This window comes from Anolis sagrei, chromosome 7 (genome assembly GCF_037176765.1).
Source record: "Anolis sagrei isolate rAnoSag1 chromosome 7, rAnoSag1.mat, whole genome shotgun sequence".
NCBI classification, from domain to species: Eukaryota; Metazoa; Chordata; class Lepidosauria; order Squamata; family Dactyloidae; genus Anolis; species Anolis sagrei.
In genome coordinates this window covers 19586818-19609968 of record NC_090027.1, presented here as the reverse complement: position 1 = coordinate 19609968, position 23151 = coordinate 19586818, and the positions used below count along the sequence as shown (strand labels likewise).

The following is a 23151-nucleotide window of genomic DNA, read 5'->3' as shown; positions in this document are numbered from 1 at the left end:
ATTAAGAATCGAAACAATTTTTCCAATTTTTGTAATTATTTCCTAATTATTTCCTAATTATTTCCTAATTATTTCCTAATTATTTCCTAATTATTTCCTAATTATTTCCTAATTATTTCCTAATTATTTCCTAATTATTTCGTAATTATTTTCGTATGTCTGGTGCAAGTTTTACAATCTCGCATTTACCCCACTTCCGGTCCCTTTGCTCTGCTGCTTCCCTCCTCTTTCCTCATGCTTCTTCTTGCCTCACTCTAATATACAATACTATAATATAATACATGATATAATAATATTATTATATTATATTATTGTATATTATATTATATTATATTATATTATTATAATACTATTATATTATAGTTGTTGCGACCCAAGGAACACAGATTGTGCCAGAATGCTGAGTCTCAACAATAGTATTGTATATATTATATTATATTATATTATATTATATTATATTATATTATTATATATTTTATTACTATATTATTATATTATATTATAATTGTATAATATAATATAATATAATTTATAATATATTTATTTATTTATTTATTTGCTTTACTTCTATACCGCCTTTCTCAGCCGAAATGGCGACTCAAGGCAGTTTACATAGTAAAGGTTAACACAACAACATCAAAAAGGCAATTAAAAACACATTATACAAACATATCAATATAATATATTATAAAGTAATATAATATTATAATAATATAATATAATATATATATATATATATAATATACAATAATATAATATAATAATATTATTATATAATATAATATACAACAATATAATATAATAATATTATAATAATATAATATAATATAGTTGTTGTTAGTTTTATCACACCAACAGGAAACAACAGAGGGAGAGGGAAGCTTCAGAAGTTCCCCCTGTCCCATTTGGAGGTTTTTTTTAGCATATTGCGCAATCACGTCCGCCATTAACGAATCGATTCGTAATTTACAAAATTTTGGAAATTTCGAAATTTTGAAATCTTAAATTTCGGAAGTCCTCAGAATTTAGAAACACTAGCGCACCTTAGAAATGAAATGAGTTTAGAATCAATTTTTTTCTTGATCGCCCAAGCCTTTATTAGCCAATCTACTCCCTCTTTTTTATCATTCCTTCTATAACCAATCTTAATCTACTCGCTTCGTAATATTTTTTAATATTAGGGAGTGCTAATCCTCCCTCTTTTTGCAATCTGTACCATAACTGTTTGTTTAATCTATTTCTTTTACTACCATTACAATATTTATTTATCATTTGTTGCCATCTATTTAGCTCTTCTTCTGTAATTTGAAGTGGCAGCATCCTAAATATAAAATTTATCTTTGGAAGTATTTTCATTTTTACTAATGCTATCCTTCCAAACCAAGATAAATGTATATTTTCATAATCTATTAACGTTTTTTGAACAACTTTTCTCAATGTTACTACATTTACCTCTTCCATTTCTTTTAAATCCTTTGTTATTACTCCCAGGTATTTTAATTTATTCTTAATTCTAATTCCCATTTTGCTCTGTTCTATAAAATCTTTTTCTTCTTTCTTTGTATAATTAAATAGCATCATTTCTGACTTATTCCAATTAACTTGTAAACCTGTTGTTTTCCCAAATATCTCTAAATGATAATTTATTTTCTCCATTTTACTTACTATGTTTTCAATAAATAACAATATATCATCGGCAAATAGACTCACCTTCTGTTTTTCCTTTTTTTCCTAGCCCTTCTAAGTTCTTATCTTTCCTAATGGCATTTGCAAATAATTCTATCACCATAGCAAACAAGATTGGTGATAGAGGGTGTGCAGAAGTCATTGATACTGTGTATATGTTTAATTGTTAGAATATATTCATGTTGGTAACAGTAGCTGAGAGCTAGAGTTAACTGGTTGTATCCACAGGAGGTTGCCAAGGAGACTAGGCAGGGGAGTGAGAAGTGGGTGGAGCCAAGCAAGAAAATGTTATCTGCGTCTTTGAAAAGAAGCAGTTCAGTTTAGAGTTGACAGTGAAGAGTTGAGAGTGAAGGGTGGAGAAGCAGCGTGTGTGAATAGCCGGAGGTTTCTTCAGTCTAGGAAGGCTGAAGGGAGAAACCTAAATAGTTTCTTTAGTCAGAGAGGACTAAGAGAAGCTCGTTTAGATCATTAGTCAGGGAAGGACTAGAGATCTGGGATTTGATCAAGAAAAGATCACATCGGAAGGCTATTCACATTAGGAAACATTGTTTAATAAAGTGCTTCACCTCAGTAAAAGTCAATCACAAATTGTGTCATCTAGAAGAGTGAACTGTATTGCAAACCAAGTTACATTCAAAGTTCTATAAGTTATTCCAAGTTATTTCACAGCCTGCAACCATACACTTTGTACAAAATAAACTTATTAAGTTTTGTTGAAGACCGTGTCATCCCCATTAATCTGCATCTGTGGAGCCAGATCTCATCGGCAGTACCTCACGTTGGTGGCAGTTACCTTAATTACATCCATAATCACTCACACCTGTATAATTGGTGGCAGAGTTTAAGAACAGTCTGTGCATTTGGTGACAGCGGGTGGGTTCTTTAAAGTTAAAAACCCTATACCCTATCTGTTGTTGGAATTGCAGCACCTTCACAATTGGCACAATTGTACAACTGGTGCGTGCAGACTTCGCAGAGGGCAACCTTGTCTTGTTCCCCTTGCCACTTTTATTTCTTTTGTCACTCCATCATTTATAGTTACAACTGCTGAATTTCTTGAATAATATTGTTCTAATATTCCTTTTATTCTACTTCCCATTCCAAATTTATTCGTAATCTCCTTTAATGTCCCCCATTCCACACAATCAAAAGCTTTAAAAATGTCTAATGATAATATCCCTACTTTTATCTTCTTCTCTTGAGCCAAACAAATTTTATTTAATACTCTCCCTATCAAATTTGACATTTGTCATCCTTTTACAAACCCACACTGATCTTTTTTAATATACTTGTACATGCATTTGCTCATTCTATTGGCTATTATAGCAGATAAAATCTTTGCATCTTGATTAACTAACGATTTGGGCCTATATGACCCTGGATCTGTTAAATCTTTATCAGGTTTTGGTATTAATATTATTAATGACTTCATCCATGATTCTGGCATCTTATCTCCTTTCATTATTCCGTTATACAATTCTAATAATTTTGGAATCAAAACTTCTCTAAAACTTTTATAATATTCTGTTCCCAGACCATCCAAAACTGGTATAATTCATTGTAAAACTCTTCGAAAACCTTCAATTTTTCTTGCATAGTTCTACACATTTTACATGTTTTATCTTTTATCATACTTATTATACCTTCCATTTTTTGGTGTGGATTTGGCTAACATCTTTGAATTACTATCACTAAATTCAAAAAATTCCCTCCTTAAATATATTAGATTTTCTTGTACTTTATCTATTTCCATTTTATCCGATTCCTCTTTTTTAGCTCTCAACCTTACATAAATTTGTATATCTCTCTTTATGACATTCTTTTTCAATCTCCTCTATTTCTTTTTATAGATTTCTTTTCCTTTCTTCTTGCCTTTTTTGAGGTTAATTGTCTCTTTTATACATAAGTGAAATATTTGTAATAATAAATGAATACAGTAGAGTCTCACTTATCCAACATAAATGGGCCGGCTGAACATTGGATAAGTGAAAATGTTGGATAATAAGGAGGGATTAAGGAAAAACCTATTAAATGTCAAATTACGTTATGATTTTACAAATTAAGCACCAAAACATCATGTTTTACAACAAATCAACAGAAAAAGCAGTTCAATACATAGTTCATTATGTAGTAATTACTGTATTTAGGAATTTAGCACCAAAACATCACAACGTATTGAAACAGCTGTGGATCTGGGTGGGAGGCAAACTGCTTTGGATAATACAGAACATTGGATGAGCGAAGGTTGGATAAGCGAGACTCTACTTTAGCTCTAATACTTAATAGTGCATTATTAACCAAGATGACATTAAAAGTGAGGTATGTCCACTTAATCAATATAACTTACCAATTGTCTTTGATTTAATGCATCTACTCTAGTTGATTAGCCATAGGATTGTGTATTGATAATTAGCTTGAGCGTAAGGCCCCTTCCACACAGCTGAATAAAATCCCACATTTTCTGCTTTGAACTGGAATATATGGCAGTGTGGAGTCAGATAACCCAGTTTAAAGCAGATATTGTGGGATTTTCTGCCTTGATATTCTGGGATATAGGACTGTGTGGAAGGGCCCTGAGATATGAATGAGACGAGAGCCAAAAGGACATAAGTGATAAAGTTCAAGGTTAGTTCCAAGACTTAGAATAAATCTCATTGGATTCTCCCCTTGATTTCTCAAGTTAGATCTACACTGCCATGTAATCTAGTTTTAGAATCCCTATTAACTACTTTGAACTGGATTATACGAGTCTACACTGCTATATAATCTACTTCAATGCAGTTAATTTGCATTCAGAACCTAGATTATATGGCAGTGTAGATGGAGCCACAGTTGACATGCGCAGAGGTAGAATTGAGCTGCAAGATTGTATTTGTGAAAACTCTGTGTACCTCAGACCAGTTATCTTTGTTTTTCTCCCCGTCATTCAGGGATACCTACAATATGTACAGTCCCTAAAAATTCAGGGCCGTGTTCAGAAAAAAATAGCCGCTATTACTATAACCAGAAGAGCAAACAGTGCGAGCAATTCATTTATGGTGGCTGCGGTGGCAATGCCAACAACTTTCAAAGTTCTCAGGAATGTAAAAAGATATGCCAGGTTTAACAGGTAAAGAGAAAAACAATTCATTCTTATTTTGGTGACTGTATACGCTTGTATGAGACTGCCTTTTTTCTCACACAGTGCTTAAAGTGATAACCTTATGCTTCGTACAAAAAAAGGCAGGTATGATAATGACCTTTGCCTGTCATATTCTGGACATTCACAATGACGCTTGGATGGTCTGGGGAGATTAAAACAATGGAGTCACACAAATGGAACAAAGTTGATCAAGTATTTATGTTTGCTCTCTTTCAAAAACAAACAGGATTGCTCAGTATCCTAGAGTGGAAGGTGTATGTGTCTGAGCCAGTTTGGCAGGGCTTCCATTCAGGAGAAGCTAACGAGACAGTAAAGTACTGATTGCTCTCCTGAACGTAGCAATGAGACCATTTCTTTGTCAGCAGGAGGGAGGGCATTTTGAAGGAAATGTTCAGTTTGTACTTTAATTCAAGGTTTGATTTCTTCCAAGATCACCAGAAATCCTTGTGCTGTTGTTGTGGCTGATAGGAGGGATAATACCAAGAGCGATCGTTTCGGGGAGACAGAAAAGTACGTTTATTTTCAGCTGAGACTCTGGTGTGGAATCTCATCCAAAAGCGAACCAGAGTAAGGATAAAGGCATTGATTTTCCCTTTTATACATCTTCAAATGCAGGCAAACAAAGAAACATGCTTCTACATACATTAACATCATTACTACGTCACTTTAGCATCATAAAAGTATCAAATTATATCTTCTACATGCAAGGGGTGTATTGTTGCAACTCAAGGTAGGCTTCACCTTGCTTTCAAACACCACCACACAAGAGCTGTAGTTTTATAGTTTATTGAGGAAGAAATACAAGTCAAAACCAAGAATAAGCCTTGCAAAGTTCCAAAGATTAAGATTAAATGCAGGATACAGTTCCAGAGATCTTCAGGTAAAAGCAGGAGACATAATCCTATTGGCAAAGTTCAAACCAGAGTCCCAGGTACAAGCACGGAAACTATTGCCCCAAGAATCACGATGTAAGAAGTCCCAAGCGTACCGCTCCAGGCTAAGGTTATTCCATGAAGCTTTCAGGCTAATAAGCTATGTTGAACTGACAGTTTCGCTTCCTTTGTGAGAAGCCTAAATAGCGTTTTCTAAGCATGAAAACATCCTGCTCTCACAGTGGTCCCATGCTTCTACATACATTAACATCATTACTATGTCACTTTAGCACGACACCTGACCTCTCGTCTACAGATCAAGGCCTCACTATCAGTGTGGAAAGACACCTGGGCGCTAACTCCCTTATTGGCATTCCTTTCTTGTGAGAACCACTTGCTTGAATCTCCCCTGTCTGTGAGAGCCTCGGGCTGAGGCACAAAAAAACAGCCAGGAATCTGAATCCCATCATTCTCAGCACACTGAGCCACAACACGTATCTTCATATATTTTTTTCTAAAGCAGATTACAGCAAGTTAGAGATAACTAGGATTCAGCTTACACAGATCCATCAGGGGCCTACTTTTGACCTGTCAGGAGGGACGGAGAGAGACTCCTTACTTTTAGAAGTGAGAAGGTATGGCCTGTGTTATGCTGTACCAGTCTCTGTATAGATAAAAGGCCTCCCTTCTTCTCCCTCTTTCAACACAGATCTCCTTCAGCATTCTTTCTGGCCTGTCAACTTGGCTTCCTAATACAAAGAGAACCTGATTTTTCTATATTTCAGTGCTTCTAATGTATATACAATCTATATATATATATATATATAAATGCTCTGTGCATAATGAGTACCTTAAAAACAAAAAACAAAAACCAATGAACGAAATCACACCAAATTTGGCAGCAAAATGTCTCACAACACAAGGTGTGACGATCACTCAAAACATTATGATTTTGTCATTTGGGAGTTGTAGTTGCTGGGATTTATAGTTTACTTACAATCAAAAAACATTCCAAACTCCACCAATGATGGAATTGAACCAAACTTGGAACACAGGATTCCCATGACCAACAGAAAACACTGGAAGGGTTTGGTGGGCATTGACTTTGAGTTTGGGAGTTGTAATTCGCCTCCATCCAGAGAGCACTGTGGATTCAAACAATGATGGATCTGGACCAAACTTGGCACAAATATTCCATATGCCCAAATATGAACACAGATAGAGTTTGGGGGAAATAGACCTTGACATTAGGGAGATGTAGTTACTGGGATTTATAGTTCACGTACAATCAAAGAGCATTCTGAACCCCTCCAACGATAGAATTGGGGCAAACTTCCCACACAGAACCCTCATGACCAACAGAAAATACTGTGTTTTCTGGTGGTCTTTGGTGACCCTTCTGACACCACCCTGGTGACCCCCCCCCCCCACTCCAGGGTCTTGACTTCCTAGGTTGAGAAATGCTGCCTTAAGGCCATCCAGTCCAACTCCCTTCGCCAGGGCAAGAAAACATAATCAAAGCCCTCCTAACAAAGGGCCATCCAGCCATTCACACACACACTTATATGACAGATACAGTATCAAAGATTTGAAAGAGACCCCTAAAGAAGGACAATTATATGTTGCATGTTCCAGAGTAGGCAAACCAGACAATCTCCACATCAACACTGACAAAGAAACAACAAGAAATACTTTTAACCCACAAGCATAAAGACATTACATGTATTAGAAACCAACATTTTCTCATTACTTTATTTTCCAGATCACCAGACTGGGCCACAGCAACGCGTGGCAGGGGACCGCTAGTATATGTATAAATATCTATATTTCTAATATCTCCCCATCACTGTATCCTGACAACATGCCTCTTACAACAGGTTTGGACTCTGGCAAGAGGCAGCTTCCTACCTAAACCATCAAAGTCTGCTGCAATTCCTATTTGCTGAGCCTTGCCCATAACACATGAATAGAATTTATTAGACTTCATGGGGACAATCTTATACAATATTTAGTATTCAAACCTTGCGAGGCTTGATAGAATCAATGGGAAGAAGTACTGGACTAGAACAAGCAACATAAGAGAGTGAGGGCAAAGGAGATGCATGTTGTACTCCAGAATAGGATCCTTGCTGATTTTAAACACCACACAGATGGGTTAAAATAACAAGCAGTCTATTGAGGATAATAAAAGCCAAAGCAATAAAAAGGTAATCTAATCGTTTAGGAAGAAACAGGAACCAACAGTCCAAAGAGAACTAGTCCAAAAGAAGTCAATGAAGCTAGATACTTGATTTCAAAAGCAAAGGCACTTAAATCCATGAATCAAACAAAAACAAGAGTCCAAGAACTTGGCACGAAGATCTTAACATGAATCCAACGTTGCTTCGTCTGAAGCCAGATTCCGTACTTGGCACTTATATCCCTGCCCTAATTCCCAGACAGCTAGGAAAGGATTCTCATTTAATTTTGGTTTCACTTCTAACTTCTGCTGTAATCTGGCTGAGCGCCGCAATTGTTGACCTGTTTGTCTTTGCTGACTAAAAGCACTTCTCCTGTTCAAGGCTTCACTGCTACTCCCTTCATTAAAATCTCCACCTTCAGATAACTGACCAGGAAACTGCGGCACAGAGCCTTTTACAAGCTCAAGACTTTGAGAATCCTCTTGCAGCAATACAGACCTCTGCGACCCACCATCTAAATTGCATTCAGGTCCCACATCTCCAAAACCAGGTTCAGGAAGCAAGACATCATCCCCATTCCCTTCAGAAACATCTTCATGGACAGCATCCCCATTTTCATCAGAGAAATCAGCTTGAACATTAACATAATTAGGTTCTTGTGGGTTTTTTCGGGCTATAGGGCCATGTTCTAGAGACATTTCTCCTTACGTTTCGCCTGCATCTATGGCAAGCATCCTCAGAGGTAGTGAGGTCTGTTGGAATTAGGACAATGTTTATATATCTGTGGAAACAACCAGGCACATCTTAACAGCTCTCAACAAAACATTTTCACAGGCTCAGCCAGGCCTTCAAATGCTAATGAAGGTGGTCAGCTGAAACATTCACACCTGGCTCCAGCAGAGAAAAGCTCTTTGCCCCACCCCAGCCATTCCACAGATATATAAACCCATTGTCCTAATTCCAACAGACATCACTACTAGGCCTGGGTAACAACGGAAAAATTTGTTTCTAAAATCGATTTGTATTTGGGGGGTTTTTTTGTTTCGATATTTAAAATAATTACAAAATTTTCCTTTTAAAAAGTTCGATATTTACAAAATTTCGTAAATGTGAAAAAATTTACAAAACATTAACGAATCGATTTCCAAAACAATAACGAATCGATTCGTTAATGGCGGACGCGACTGCGAAATACGCTAAAAAACCTCCAAAAACTTCTGAAGATTCCCTCTCCCTCTGTTCTTGACTGTTGGTGTGATATTATAATTTTTTTTCACTAATTAAACTTGCCCCAGACATGCGGAAATAATAACGAAACGACCTCAGAACAATAACGAAACAAATACAATAACGAAATACGAAGCATTTACAAAACGTGTTTAAAAATTCGTTTTTTAAAAAATTGCTCCAGAATGGTTCGTTATCGTTTTGTAATTGGAAAAATTAACGAATTATTAACGAATTACGAATTAACGAAACGAAACCGCCTAGCCCTAATCACTACCTCTGAGAATGCTTGCCATAGATGCAGGCGAAACGTCAGGAGAAATGCCTCTAGAACATGGCTCTATAGCCCGAAAAAACCCACAAGAACCTAGTGATTCCAGCCATGAAAGCCTCGACAATACATTAACATAATTGTTATTCCCATCATCCAAAGCAACCTGACCATCGGACACAATCACAGGCTGAACAGGCTGAGATACAACAATGCAAATGCAATGCACAAGAAATGTTCTGTCAATGTAAATCATTTTTGAATGCTATGAATAAGGTTTAGATGAAGAAGCGAAACAGATTAATATGAAATCGATCCTTAAGATGAATATAGGGCCCACAATTAACCTGAGATAGATTGAGCAGCTGGTAGAGGTACCATTATGGATTTCCCCTCTCCAAGGTGGTGAATCCACGAGGCACCCTTGGCCCTGTGTGTTTCTCTCCAACATCACCCATATCCAATACTTTCTTTTTAAAAATATTTTTATTGAAGATTTTTATATACATATTGTTAAAAGCAAGAGAGGGGTACAAGGTAGATAAGAAGAATAGATATGAATTAAAAGTGTTGGAGAAAGGGGGAATATGGTAAATAGAAAAAGGGGAGAGGAAGGGTTGGGGACTAGGAGAATTTTAGACTTCATTAGGGAAAGATGGGTTAAGGAAAAGAAACTGGGAAGGGAGAACAGAAAAAGGAAAGATGGGGGAATTGGGAGGTTTGTCGTCTTCCAATCTTTTACTTCGTCGTTACATTGTAATCACTAGTCTCTTATTCTTCAGATACTATGCTTCTCCTTTTTGTTCTTTTTCATTAAGACTCGCTTCTTTATCGTTCTCTATTTGATTTGAGTTATAGTATCTATTCTGCTTTGGTTAGACCACATCTGGAATATTGTGTTCAATTCTGGGCACCACAATTCAAGAGAGATATTGACAAGCTGGAATGTGTCCAGAGGAGAGCAACTAAAATGATAAAGGGTCTGGAGAACAAGCCCTATGAGGAGCAACTTAAGGAGCTTGGCATGTTTAGCCTGAAGAAGAGAAGGCTGAGAGGGGATATGATAGCCATGTATAAATATGTGAGAGGAAGCCACAGGGAGGAGGGAGCAAGCTTGTTTTCTGCTTCCCTGGAGACTAGGACGCGGAACAATGGCTTCAAACTACAAGAGAGGAGATTCCATCTGAACATGAGGAAGAACTTCCTGACTGTGAGAGCCGTTCAGCAGTGGAACTCTCTGCCCCAGAGTGTGGTGGAGGCTCCTTTTTTGGAAGCTTTTAAGCAGAGGCTGGATGGCCATCTGTCAGGGGTGATTTGAATGCAATATTCCTGCTTCTTGGCAGAATGGGGTTGGACTGGATGGCCCATGAGGTCTCTTCCAACTCTTTGATTCTATGATTCTATTGTTACTTTTTTCTCCAAATTCATATAATCTTTGAATAGTTTCCAGTTTGTCATTTTCTTAGGTTTCCATTGATTCTTTGTCTGTAATTGTGATAATTTATCCATATCCATAATTTCCAAAAATTTTGTCAGCTGTTGTTCTTTTGTTCTCCAATTTCTCAGATTCTTGCTATAGTTAAATTATAAAAGAATATATTTGTATCCATGTCTATGTCTGTTATTTCTAATAAAAATATTCTGGTTTAATTTGAATTTTGATATTGAGTATCTTCTGGGATATTTCCTGTAGCTCTTTCATGCCTTTCCTTACTTTCTTGCATGCCCACCACATATGATAGAATGTACCCTCTTGGGTACATTTCCAACACTTGTTATGCATTGTTTCATTGAATATTCCCAGCTTCTTTGGCACCATTATCTAACACTTTTTATTCTCCTGGATCTATGTTAATTGATTCTTTATTCTTTTCTCCTCAGAGCACCCTATGAGCTGCTCAGACTAGCTTCTCTATGAAAACACTGATGGACTCACGGAGTATGTGACCGGATTCCAAGGAACAGAGACAACAAATTACGATGGGATTTTGGGATTTTATTCTCTTATGAAACCTTCTCCAGATGCTCCAGTAAATGCTCTTCTTTCTTGTCATCCCACTGGGTATGGTTCTTACTGATTATTTAGCAACAATAACTGTGCCGTCCACCCAGATGCTATAAAAAATAAAACTGCGACGTGCTTCTCTCTATGTCTGAGCGAACTGCAGGTGTCTTTCTTGAGAAGCTTGAGATACTGAGCAACTGAGGCTATTACTGGTTTTAAACATCAAAAAAGGATATTTATTTATACAAAGTCCTTGCAGACTTGGCACAGTTCATCAAAGTTACAAATGGTCAATTGGTAAAGCATAGAGATGAGTTTTTCCCTTCCTCCAAAAGGTAAAAGGAATTCTGGAATCCCTTACCCTAACCCTGAGCTCCTATGGTCAGAAAAAAAGCAGGTTTCTTCCCTATCTATTGCTCAAAGTTAGCTTTGGATGTAAATGCTCAATACTATCTATCTAACTCAATAGTTCTTTCTCAATAAACTCAATACTCAAAACTGCAAAGTCTATCTCACCTCTGACACCAAATTTGCGATGTCTGCACGCACCAGTTGTACAATTGTGCCAATTGCTAAGGTGCTGCAATTCCAACAACAGACAGGGTATAGGATTTTTAACTTTAGAGAACCCAATCACTGTCACCAATTGTAAAGACTGTTCTTAAATTCTGCCACCAATTATACAGGTGTGGATGATTATGGATGTAATTAAGGTAACTGCCACCAATGTGAGGTATTGCCGATGAGAACTGGCTCCCCAGACGCAGATAAATGGAGATGACACGGTCTTCAACAAAAGTTAATAAGTTTATTTTGTACAAAGCATATGGTTGCAGGCTGTTAAATAACTTGGAATAACTTTGAATAACTTATAGAACTTGGAATGTAACTTGGTTTGCAATACAGTTCTCTCTTCTCGACGACACAACTTGTGATTGACTTTTACTGAACAGAAGCACTTTATTAAACAACGTTTCCTAATGTGAATAGCCTTCTAATTTGATCCTTCTTGATCAAATCCTAGATCTCTAGTTCTTTCCTAACTAGTGATCTAAACAAGCTTCCCTTAGTCCTCTCTGACTAAAGAAACTAATTAGGTTTCCCCCTTCAGCCTTCCTAGACTGAAGAAACCTCCGGCTATATCACACACACTGCTTCTCCACTCTCCACTCTCCTCTCTCAACTGTAACTCCGAACTCCTAACTCCCAACTGAACTACAACATTCTCTTGCTAGGCTCCGCGCACTTCTCACTCTCTCCTGCCTGGTCTCCTTGGCAACGCCACTGTGGATACAACCAGTTAGCTCTAGCTTCAGCTACTGTTACCAACACGAATATATTCTAACAGTTAAACATATACACAGTATCAATAACTTCTGCACAAAACTTTCTCAATAGCTTTTCTATTAATCTAGCTATAATTTCTCTATATAGCTCAATACACAATATACTATCTATATTAACTTAATATAGCTTAATATACAATACACAATATATAATGTATAGCTTAACACTCAATATATAATATATAATATACTATCTATAGCTTAATATAGCTTACTCAATTTATAATGTATAGTTTTTGCAATGGTTTTCCCAGAGCTACCTGCCTAACCATCAGCACATCTGAAGTCTTTCCTCTAAACTGAAAAGGCAGGGGAGATTCCAAAATGGAGATCTCTTCCCTGGGAGAAAAGGCGGTCCCTAGACCCTTTCTGAACCAATAGCTGCAAAGGAGGCCTGCAGACTGGCTTTGCAGACACTGATACTAATAACTTTTAGGACTCTTTCAAAGCTGCAGCAGCCCTGGGAGAAAATGCAAGACGGAGCAACCTCCAGCAACTGTAAAGTAAGGCAAATCAGGCTCCTGGGAGACGGAACAATAACAGCCATTCATGTGCAGCCCCAAATTCCATACCTAAATGGGGCTCTCCTTTTGGATGTTTATTTTAATTTATTTTGTTATTTTATTTTATGTTGTTCAAAGGCTGAAACTGAATGTCTAGGAGGGACGAAGTGTTATAGCATAAAGGGCTAAAAAGACAGTTTTCCATCACTTAAGATTATATCGAACATAAGCAATGTATTCCTTTCCCTTACACTCTCCAACTCACTCCCTAATTATTGGCAACTCTCTAAAGAACCGGGACATTGTCTTGTCTATCTATTTATCAAAGTATTCACAACTATCAGAAACCAAAAAAGGGGGAAGGAACCCACATATGGTGGCTGCGGAGAAATAAGAATAGATTTGAAGGCGTCAGCAATGCCACTTCCATGGGTGTTCTGGAAGGCTGGGAGGGCAAATTGTTTGTGCTTGGTTTTCTATATCCGCTCTTATCCGGGCTATAGAGTTAACCGAAAAGTGTTGAAAACTACAAGTTGGCCGACATCAGTGGAGCAGCAAAGGAAGAGGGCAGCAGCTAAGGAGGAATAATAATAATAATAATAATAATAATAATAATAATAATAGATATGAACTCCCACAAATATATCTCGTTTGCTGTATCATACTGCATTTTTGTGTCAGTAAAATAATAATAATAATTTAAAGATCGAACTGCAAAGACTCTGGCACAAGCCAGTAAAAGTGGTCCCAGTAGTGATTGACACACTGGGTGCAGTGTCTAAAGGCCGTGGCCTGCACTTAAACACAATCAGCGCTGACAAAATGACCATTGGTCAGCTTCAAAAGGCCACCCTACTGAGATCTGCACACATTATTCGCCAATACACCAAACAGTCCTAGACACTTGGGAAGTGTCCAACGTGTGATCCAATACAACAGCCAGCAGTGTCACATTAAAATAAGCATTGCACTTCTTTCCTTTTCACTCTCCCCTCCAGTCCCTAGATCAGTGTTTTTCAACCTGGAGGTTGGGACCCCTGGCGGGGTCATAAGGGGGTTTCAGAGGGGTCGCCAAAGACCATCAGAAAACACAGTGTTTTCTGTCAATCATGGGGAATTTTGTGTGGGAATTTTGGTCCAGTTCTATCATTGGTGAGGTTCAGAATGCTCTTTGATTGTAGGTGAACTATAAATCCCAACAATGACAACTCCCAAATGTCAAGGTTTATTTTTCCTAAACCACCAGTGTTCCCATTTGGGCATATGGAGTATTTGTGCCAAGTTTGGTCCAGATCCATCATTGTTTGAGTCCACAGTGCTCTTTGGATGTAGGTGAACTACAACTCCAAAACTCAAGGTCAGTGCCCACCAAACTTTCCCAGTATTTTCTGTTGGTTATGGGAGTTCTGTGTTCAGAGTTTGGTTCAGTTCCATCGTTGGTGGAGTTCAGAATGCTCTTTGATTGTAGGTGAACTACAACTCCCAAATGACAAATTCAACCTCCCAACCCCACCAGTATTCAAATTTGGGTGTATTGGTGCCAAATTTGGTCCAGTGAATGAAATTAAACCCTGCAGATCAGATATTTACATTACGATTCATAACAGTAGCAAAATTACAGTTATGAAGTAGCAACAAAAATAATTTTATGGTTGCGGGGTCACCACAACATGAGGAATCGTATTAAGGGGTCATGGCATTCAGAAGGTTGAGAACTACATACAAAGTTTGTATGAAAATGTGACTATTTCCTGTGCTGGTCAATGACCGAAATAATGATTTGATTTGATTTGTTTTGATACTGCCCTAGATGCTCTGCCTGATTTCTGCATGCTCCTTGAAAACCAAAGAAACTGCCTTGCCTACATACCAAAGTATTACTATAACCACCAGAAGCAAAAAAATGTGAGGGATCCCTTTATGGTGGCTGCGGAGGGAATGAGAACAGATTTGAGAGTGTTCTCAGTGAATGTCACCAAGCATATGAATCTTAATGGTCTTTTTTCATGTTATGAGTGACTTGAGAAACTGCAAGTTGCTTCTGGTGTGAGAGAATTGGCTGTCTGCAAGGATGTTGCCCAGGGGACATTGCCCGGATGTTTTGATGTTTTTGATGCTTTACCAGCCTTGTGGGAGGCTTCTCTCATGTCCCCGCATGGGGAGCTGGAGCTGTCAGAGGGAGCTCATTCATGCTCTCCCCAGATTTGGACCTACGACCTGTTGGGTCTTCACTCCTGCCAGCACAAGTGTTTAACCCATTGTGCCACTGGGGGCTCCTACCTTAATGGTTAGAAGCCAGAGGAGCTGTTTCGTTCCAATGTGGTGATTGCATGCCTAGCACCTAATACCAACCACAGATTAGAACTTAGTGCTGTAAAGATATACTAAGGAAGGAAGTTTTGTTACAGTAGCAACAACAACAACAACAACAACAACAACCAACAACAACAACAGCCAGAAAATAAAGCAAAAGCATATGTTTTGTCGAAGGTTTACTTGGCCGGAATCATCGGGTTGCTGTGACATTTGGGAGTTGTAGTTGCTGGGATTTATAGTTCACCTACAATCACAGAGCATTCTGAACCCCACCAACGATAGAATTGGGCCAAACCTCCCACACAGAACCTCCATGTGGGCCACAGCAACGCACGGCAGGGGACGGCTAGCATATATATATGCACATACACACACAAATATACACATACACACACATATACATACACACAGATATACGTATACATATGCACACACAAATATACACACATATATATATGCACACATATACATATACACAAGGCAGCAGATCACATACACACAAATATGCATATAGAGAAGCACACACATATACACAATATGCATGTGCACATATAAACACAGAAATACACAAATATATATACATATATACACACCGATGGCGCAGTGGGTTAAAGCACTGAGCTGCTGAGCTTGTTGATCGAAAGGTTGCAGGTTCGATTCCGGGGAGCGGCGTGAGCTTCCACTGTCAGCCCTAGCTTCTGCCAACCTAGCAGTTCGAAAACATGGAAATGTGAGTAGATCAATAGGTACCGCTCTGGTGGGAAGGTAAAGGCGCTCCATGCAGTCATGCCAGCCACATGACCTTGGAGGTGTCTACGGACAACGCTGGCTCTTCGGCTTAGAAATGGAGATGAGCACCACACCCCAGAGTCAGACATGACTGGACTTAATGTCAGGGGACAACCTTTACCTTTTTACACATATATACACCCACACACACATATATATGCAAACACACATATATACACAAATATATACATACACCTAAACACAGACAGGGCCACAGCAACACATGGCAGGGGATGGCTAGTGTAATATAAATTATATAATATCATATTATTATTACTATTAGTATTATATTGTATTACATTATAATATTATAAATATTATATGTATATACCATATATTATATTATATTATATTATATTATATTATATTATATTATATTATATTATATTATATTATATTATATTATAAGCATAGCACAGGTGACAAGGTGGAACTATCTCCTGGCCCCCTCTTTCTTCACTCTGGCCCACTGATTCAGACTGAATTATAGGTGTCTACACTGTGCATATAATGCAGTTTGAAACCTCATGAGGGGGAGCTGTAAGAGAGTGTGGACATGTTGCCATAGCAACACTAAACCCGCCCCCCCTTCCCATTGGAGGCAACGCGCTCTCTTGTTTCCCCCTTAGTTAAAGGTTCTATCACTGCGCGTGCGCTGTTTACAAAGCCGAAGGGCGCATGCGCTCCTTGGGGAAGCAAGACCAAAGCAAGCGGGCCCTTTTGAGGGATGCTCGCCTTAGCAGCCTCGGCCTGGCTCCTTCCAATCCTGGAGGGAGGGAGGGATTTGGCGGCGCATGCGCAGTGGCTTTTCCTCCACTTCTGCCCGAGGAGCTTCCTTGGAGGCCTGTCACTCTCCTTTTTCGGGCTGCAGGCCCTTCTTGAGCTGGCAAGTATGGGGATCCCCTGTGGTTGGGTGTTGTTGGGGGGCCCCTTGGCCTGGGAAAGGAGCCCTCATTTGGGAAGAGGCTCCCCCTCCCCCTCCTCAGCCCTTTCCTTCTTCCACTTGTGTCCTAACAAGGCTTCTGCATCCTCATATCACACCATTGCTATGTTGTCAACCATGTTATTGCTCAATATCACATCCTCTTCATGCAACAATACAGTCACACTTTCCATTATTGGGTTGCTGTAAGTTTTTCGGGCTGTAACACTGGATTATTGTGTCTAATTCTGGGCACCACAATTGAAGAGAGATATTGACAAGCTGGAATGTGTCCAGAGGAGGGCGACTAAAATGACCAAGGGTCTGGAGAACAAGCCCTATGAGGAGCGGCTTAAAGAGCTGGGCACGTTTAGCCTGAAGAAGAGAAGGCTGAGAGGAGACATGTATAAATATGTGAGAGGAAGTCATAGGGAGATGGGAGCAAACTTGTTTTCTGCTGCCCTGGAGACTAGGACGCGGGACAATGGCTTCAAACTACGAAAAAGGAGACTCCATCTGAACATCAGGAAGAACTTCCTGACTGTGAGAGCCGTTCAGCAGTGGAACTCTCTGCCCTGGAGTGTGGTGGAGGCTCCTTCTTTAGAATCATAGAATCAAAGAGTTGGAAGAGACCTCATGGGCCATCCAGTCCAACCCCATTCTGCCAAGAAGCAGGAATATTGCATTCAAAGCACCCCTGACAGATGGCCATCCAGCCTCTGTTTAAAAGCTTCCAAAGAAGGAGCCTCCATAATGTATATTATTATGTTACAATATTATTATTATTATTCTATTACAGTATTATTGGTATATCATTGTGATGGTGTTGTATATTGTTATTATATTACAATATTATTAGTATTATTGTATTACGATATTATTAGTATACCATTGTGCAGGAGTTGTATATTGTTATTCTATTACAAAATTATTAGTATTCTATTACAATATTATTCGTATTATTATATGACTATATTATTAGTATATCATAGAATCAAAGAGTTGGAAGAGACCTCATGGGCCATCCAGTCCAACCCCCTGCCAAGAAGAGGAATATTGCATTCAAATCACCCCTGTCAGATGGCCATCCAGCCTCTGTTTGAAAGCTTCCAAAGAAGGAGCCTCCACCACACTCTGGGGCAGAGAGTTCCACTGCTGAACAGCTCTCACAGTCAGGAAGTTCTTCCTCATGTTCAGATGGAATCTCCTTTCTTGTAGTTTGAAGCCATTGTTCCGCGTCCTAGTCTCCAGGGAAGCAGAAAACAAGCTTGCCCCCTCCTCCCTGTGGCTTCCTCTCACATATTTGGAAGCTTTAAAACAGAGGTTGGATGGCTATCTGTCGGGGGTGCTTTGAATGCAGTTTTCCTTCTTCTTGGCAGAATGGGGTCGGACTGGATGGCCCATGAGGTCTCTTCCAACTATGATTCTATGAATTTATTAATATTAACTTATATTAATTTAATATTACAATTAATATTGGCCATGTTCTAGACCAAGGGTCCTCAAACTTTTTAAACAGAGGGCCAGGTCATAGTCCCTCAAGCTGTTGGAGGGCTGGATTATAATTTGAAAAAAAAATATTAATGAATTCCTATGCACACGGCACATATCTTATTTGTAGTGCAAAAGACACTTAAAAACAATACAATAATTAAAATGAAGAACAATTTTGACAAATATAAACTTATTAGTATTTCAATGGGAAGTGTGGGCCTACTTTTGGCTGATGAGATAGGGTTGTTGTTGTGTTGTGTGGTTTCAAGTCGTTTCAGACTTAGGTTGACCCTGAGTGAGGGCCGGGTAAATGACCTTGGAGGGCCGCATCCGGCCCCCGGGCCTTAGTTTGAGGACCCCTGTTCTAGAGGCATTCTCTCCTGACGTTTCACCTGCATCTATGGCAAGCATCCTCAGAGGTAGTGAGGTCTGTTGGAACTAGGAAAATGGGTTTATATATCTGTGGAATGACCAGGGTGGGACAAAGGACTCTTTTCTGTTGGAGTTAGGTGTGAATGTTTCAAGCTGACCACCTTGAATGGAGCTAGGTGTGAATGTTTCAACTGACCACTCAGTGGTCAGCTGAAACATTCACACCTCGCCCCAACAGACAGGAGTCCTTTGTCTCACCCTGATCATTCCACAGATATATAAATCCATTTTCCTAGTTCCAACAGACCTCACTACCTCTGAGGATGCTTGCCATAGATGCAGGCGAAACGTCAGGAGAGAATACCTCTAGAACATGGCCATATAGCCTGAAAAAATTTACAACAACCTAGTGATTCCAGGCATGAAAGCCTTCAACAATAAATTAATATTGACTTTCTATTATATTATTGTATATTATTAATGCAATCATAATAGTATTGCTGTATTATCACTGCATATCTGTGTCCTGCTTTTATCTCTGTGATTCTGGTTGGTTGCATATTGCAAGTCGCTCACTGCTCAAGCAGGGAGCTTTGAGATGGTTGAACAGAAGTTCTCCAAAGCTTTAGGTGCTCTTACTGCCTATTGCAGAGAAAAATAGTTGATTCCTAACCCATCTAAAACACAGACAAGTGCTTTCCAACTTAAGAAAAACAAGCATCTTGAGCTCTGAGGATTACCTGGGAAGGAATCTCACTGGAACATTGTAGTGCACTCAGATACTTTGGAGTTACCCTGGACTGTGCTCTGACTTATAAGAAGCACTGCTTGAATATCAAGCCAAAAGTGAGTGCTAAAAATAATGTCATATGAAAGCTGTCTGGCACAACCTGGGGATCACAACCAGACACAGTGAAGACATCTGCCCTTGCACTTTGCTAATCTGCTGCTGAATATGCATGCCCACTGTGGAATACATCTCACCATGTTAAAACAGTGGATATGGCTCTTAGTGAAACATGCAGCATTATTGTTTTTGAGTGTTATTTGCACTACAAATAAGATATGTGCAGTGTGCATAGGAATTCATTCATATTTTTTTTAAATTATAATCCGGCCCTCCAACAGTTTGAGGGACTGTGACCTGGCCCTCTGTTTAAAAAGTTTGAGGACCCCTGATCTAGACCATGGGTCCTCAAACTATGGCCCGAGGGCCGGATGTGGCCCTCCAAGGTCATTTACCCGGCCCTTGCTCAGGGTCAACCTAAGTAAGTCTGAAACAACTTGAAAGCACAGAACAACAACAACAACAATCTTATCTCATCAGCCAAAAGCAGGCCCACACTTCCCATTGAAATACTAATAATTTTATATTTGTTGAAATTGTTCTTCATTTTAATTATTGTATTGTTTTTAAGTGTTTTTGCACTACAAAAAAGATATGTGCAGTGTGCATAGGAATTCATTCATATTTTTTTTCAAATTATAATCCGGCCCTCCAACAGTTTGAGGGACTGTGACCTGGCCCTCTGTTTAAAAAGTTTGAGGACCCCTGATCTAGACACTATACTTCTTTTGATGCATCTCCAAATCCCATTGGCTTTTTAAGCTACAGCATCACTTGCTGTCCATTAAGACTTCAAGATGTCTTTCCCATGGGTGGTTGTTGAGCCAGGTGTCACCCATCCTGTATTTTTGCATTTTGTTTTTTTCTGCCTAAATGAAGTATCCTATATTTCGCAAAGATCCGCCTAGTCAAAGCCATGGTATTCCCTGTAGTCACCTACGGATGTGAGAGCTGGACCTTAGGGAAGGCTGAGCGAAGGAAGAGAGATGCTTTTGAGCTGTGGTGTTGGAGGAAAGTTCTGAGAGTGCCTTGGACTGCGAGAAGATCCAACCAGTCCATCCTCCAGGAAATAAAGCCTGACTGCTCATTGGAGGGAAAGATACTAGAGACAAAGTTGAAGTACTTTGGCCACATCATGAGGAGACAGCAAAGCCTAGAGAAGACAATGATGCTGGGGAAAGTGGAAGGTAAAAGGAAGAGGGGCCGACCTAGGGCAAAATGGATGGATGGCATCATTGAAGTGACTGGACTGACCTTGAAGGAGCTGGGGGTGGTGACTGCCGACAGGGAGCTCTGGCGTGGGCTGGTCCATGAGGTCACGAAGAGTCGGAGACGACTGAACGAATGAACAACAACAAAATATTTCTCTTAGTTAGGCTTCGCCTAAGTTCTTCTAAAGGCTGTTATGCTTATTTCTAGAGCACATACTGTAACACCTCTCCTTCAAAGCAATCCCTATCAACAGTCAAGAGAATCCAGTTCTGTTTGAGCTTTTCTTGAACATTGCTATCATGTTTTCACATCCTAAAATTGTGCACAGAATGACAGGACAATGTGCTAAAATCTCTTTGATGGTGGTTGCTATGGCAAATGGAACATTTTCCGAGTCTTTCGTGTTGTTTGGGTGTGGGCTGCAACAAGCAAGGATAGGCAGGGTCTCAGAACTCTGTCCAAGCTGGAGATTTATGATCAATATGATCAGATTAAACAGATTTAATGGTCAGTTGTAAATTGCATTTATTACTCAAAGTGATACAAGCTTCAATAAATACACACAGACTGCCACGCATGGTTTTGTTCCTTATATAATTGTAATTTTTCTTTCTTCCTCCTATCAGACTCTACCAGTTTCCCATCCCTTCACAATGAGACAGGGCTGGGTTCATTTCTTCCCTTCACCCTGTAGTTGATATTTCTAAATGTGGAGAAAGTGCTGGATTAGAGATGGCAGATAGTGTCAAGATCTTCCTTAATGATGTCATCAGGGTAAGTATTTCTTTTTCCTTTTGATCCTTGGCTTGATCTAGCTGTCATTTTGTAGCTTGGAGAAAAGAACAGTCTCCTCCTCCGTATTGTCGAAGGCTTTCATGGCTGGAGTCACTAGGTTCTTGTGGGTTTTTTCGGGCTATAGGGCCATGTTCTAGAGGCATTTCTCCTGACGTTTCGCCTGCATCTATGGCAAGCATCCTGAGAGGTAGTGAGGTCTGTTGGAATTAGGACAATGGGTTTATATATCTGTGGAATGTCTGGGGTGGGGCAAAGAGCTCTTCTCTGCTGGAGCTAGGTGTGAATGTTTCAACTGACCACCTTCATTAGCATTTGAAGGCCTGGCTGAGCCTGGGAAAATGTTCTGTTGAGAGGTGTTAAGATGTGCCTGGTTGTTTCCTCTCTGCTGTTTTGCTGTTGTAATTTTAGAGTTTTTTAATACTGGTAGCCAGATTTTGTTCATTTTCATGGTCTCTTCTTTTCTGTTGAAATTGTCCACATGCTTGTGGATTTCAATGGCTTCTCTGTGTAGTAGGCTATATGAGTAGTTTAAACTAGTCAAAGCTATTCGGTTGGCAGCCACTTAAAATAACTACAAGGCGGTCCGCTCTTTTATTTTTGCCACAGTGAATTATACCATTATTAGAAGCTGTTTCCCTCCCAGGAGAAGAAACTAATTATTTTTTGATGCCAGTTTTATGAAGGCTTTGAACACTTTATGATTTTGTTATAGGTCACTTGGCTACTAAAAGGGGATAGTGCTCATGAATTTGTTTGTGGCTGAAACTGAGTATTTCAGTAGGCATTGGCACTCACTCTCACTTGAGAAAATGTCAAAAAAAGAAGAAGAAAGCAGATGAATTTTTGTATGTTTTTTTGTATTTTTGTATGTTCTGAACACATGAGGTCAAATTGGGAGGGATAGCCAATACTCCAGAGGACAGGAGCAGGATTCAAAACGATCTTGACAGATTAGAGAGATGGGCCAAAGCTAACAAAATGAAGTTCAACAGTGACAAATGCAAGATACTCCACTTTTGCAGGAAAAACGAAATGCAAAGATACAGAATGGGTGACAATGCCTGGCTCGAGAGCAGTACGTGTGAAAAAGATCTTGGAGTCCTCGTGGACAACAAGTTAAACATGAGCCAACAATGTGATGTGGCGGCAAAAAAAGCCAATGGGATTTTGGA

At 39.2% G+C, this 23151-nt stretch overlaps 1 protein-coding gene across 1 annotated transcript in view; it reads left to right on the top strand.

The window, feature by feature from the left end:
* Positions 1 to 17044: 17044 nt before the first annotated feature.
* The window catches only part of EI24 (EI24 autophagy associated transmembrane protein), a 31871-nt gene continuing 25764 nt past the window's right edge, over positions 17045 to 23151 (top strand). Inside the window, exons 1-2 of the mRNA XM_067470705.1 lie at positions 17045 to 17223; positions 21811 to 21958. Of these exons, the coding sequence (XP_067326806.1) occupies positions 21917 to 21958 (42 nt within the window). The 5' untranslated portion in view covers positions 17045 to 17223; positions 21811 to 21916. The remainder of the gene's footprint in view (positions 17224 to 21810; positions 21959 to 23151) is intronic.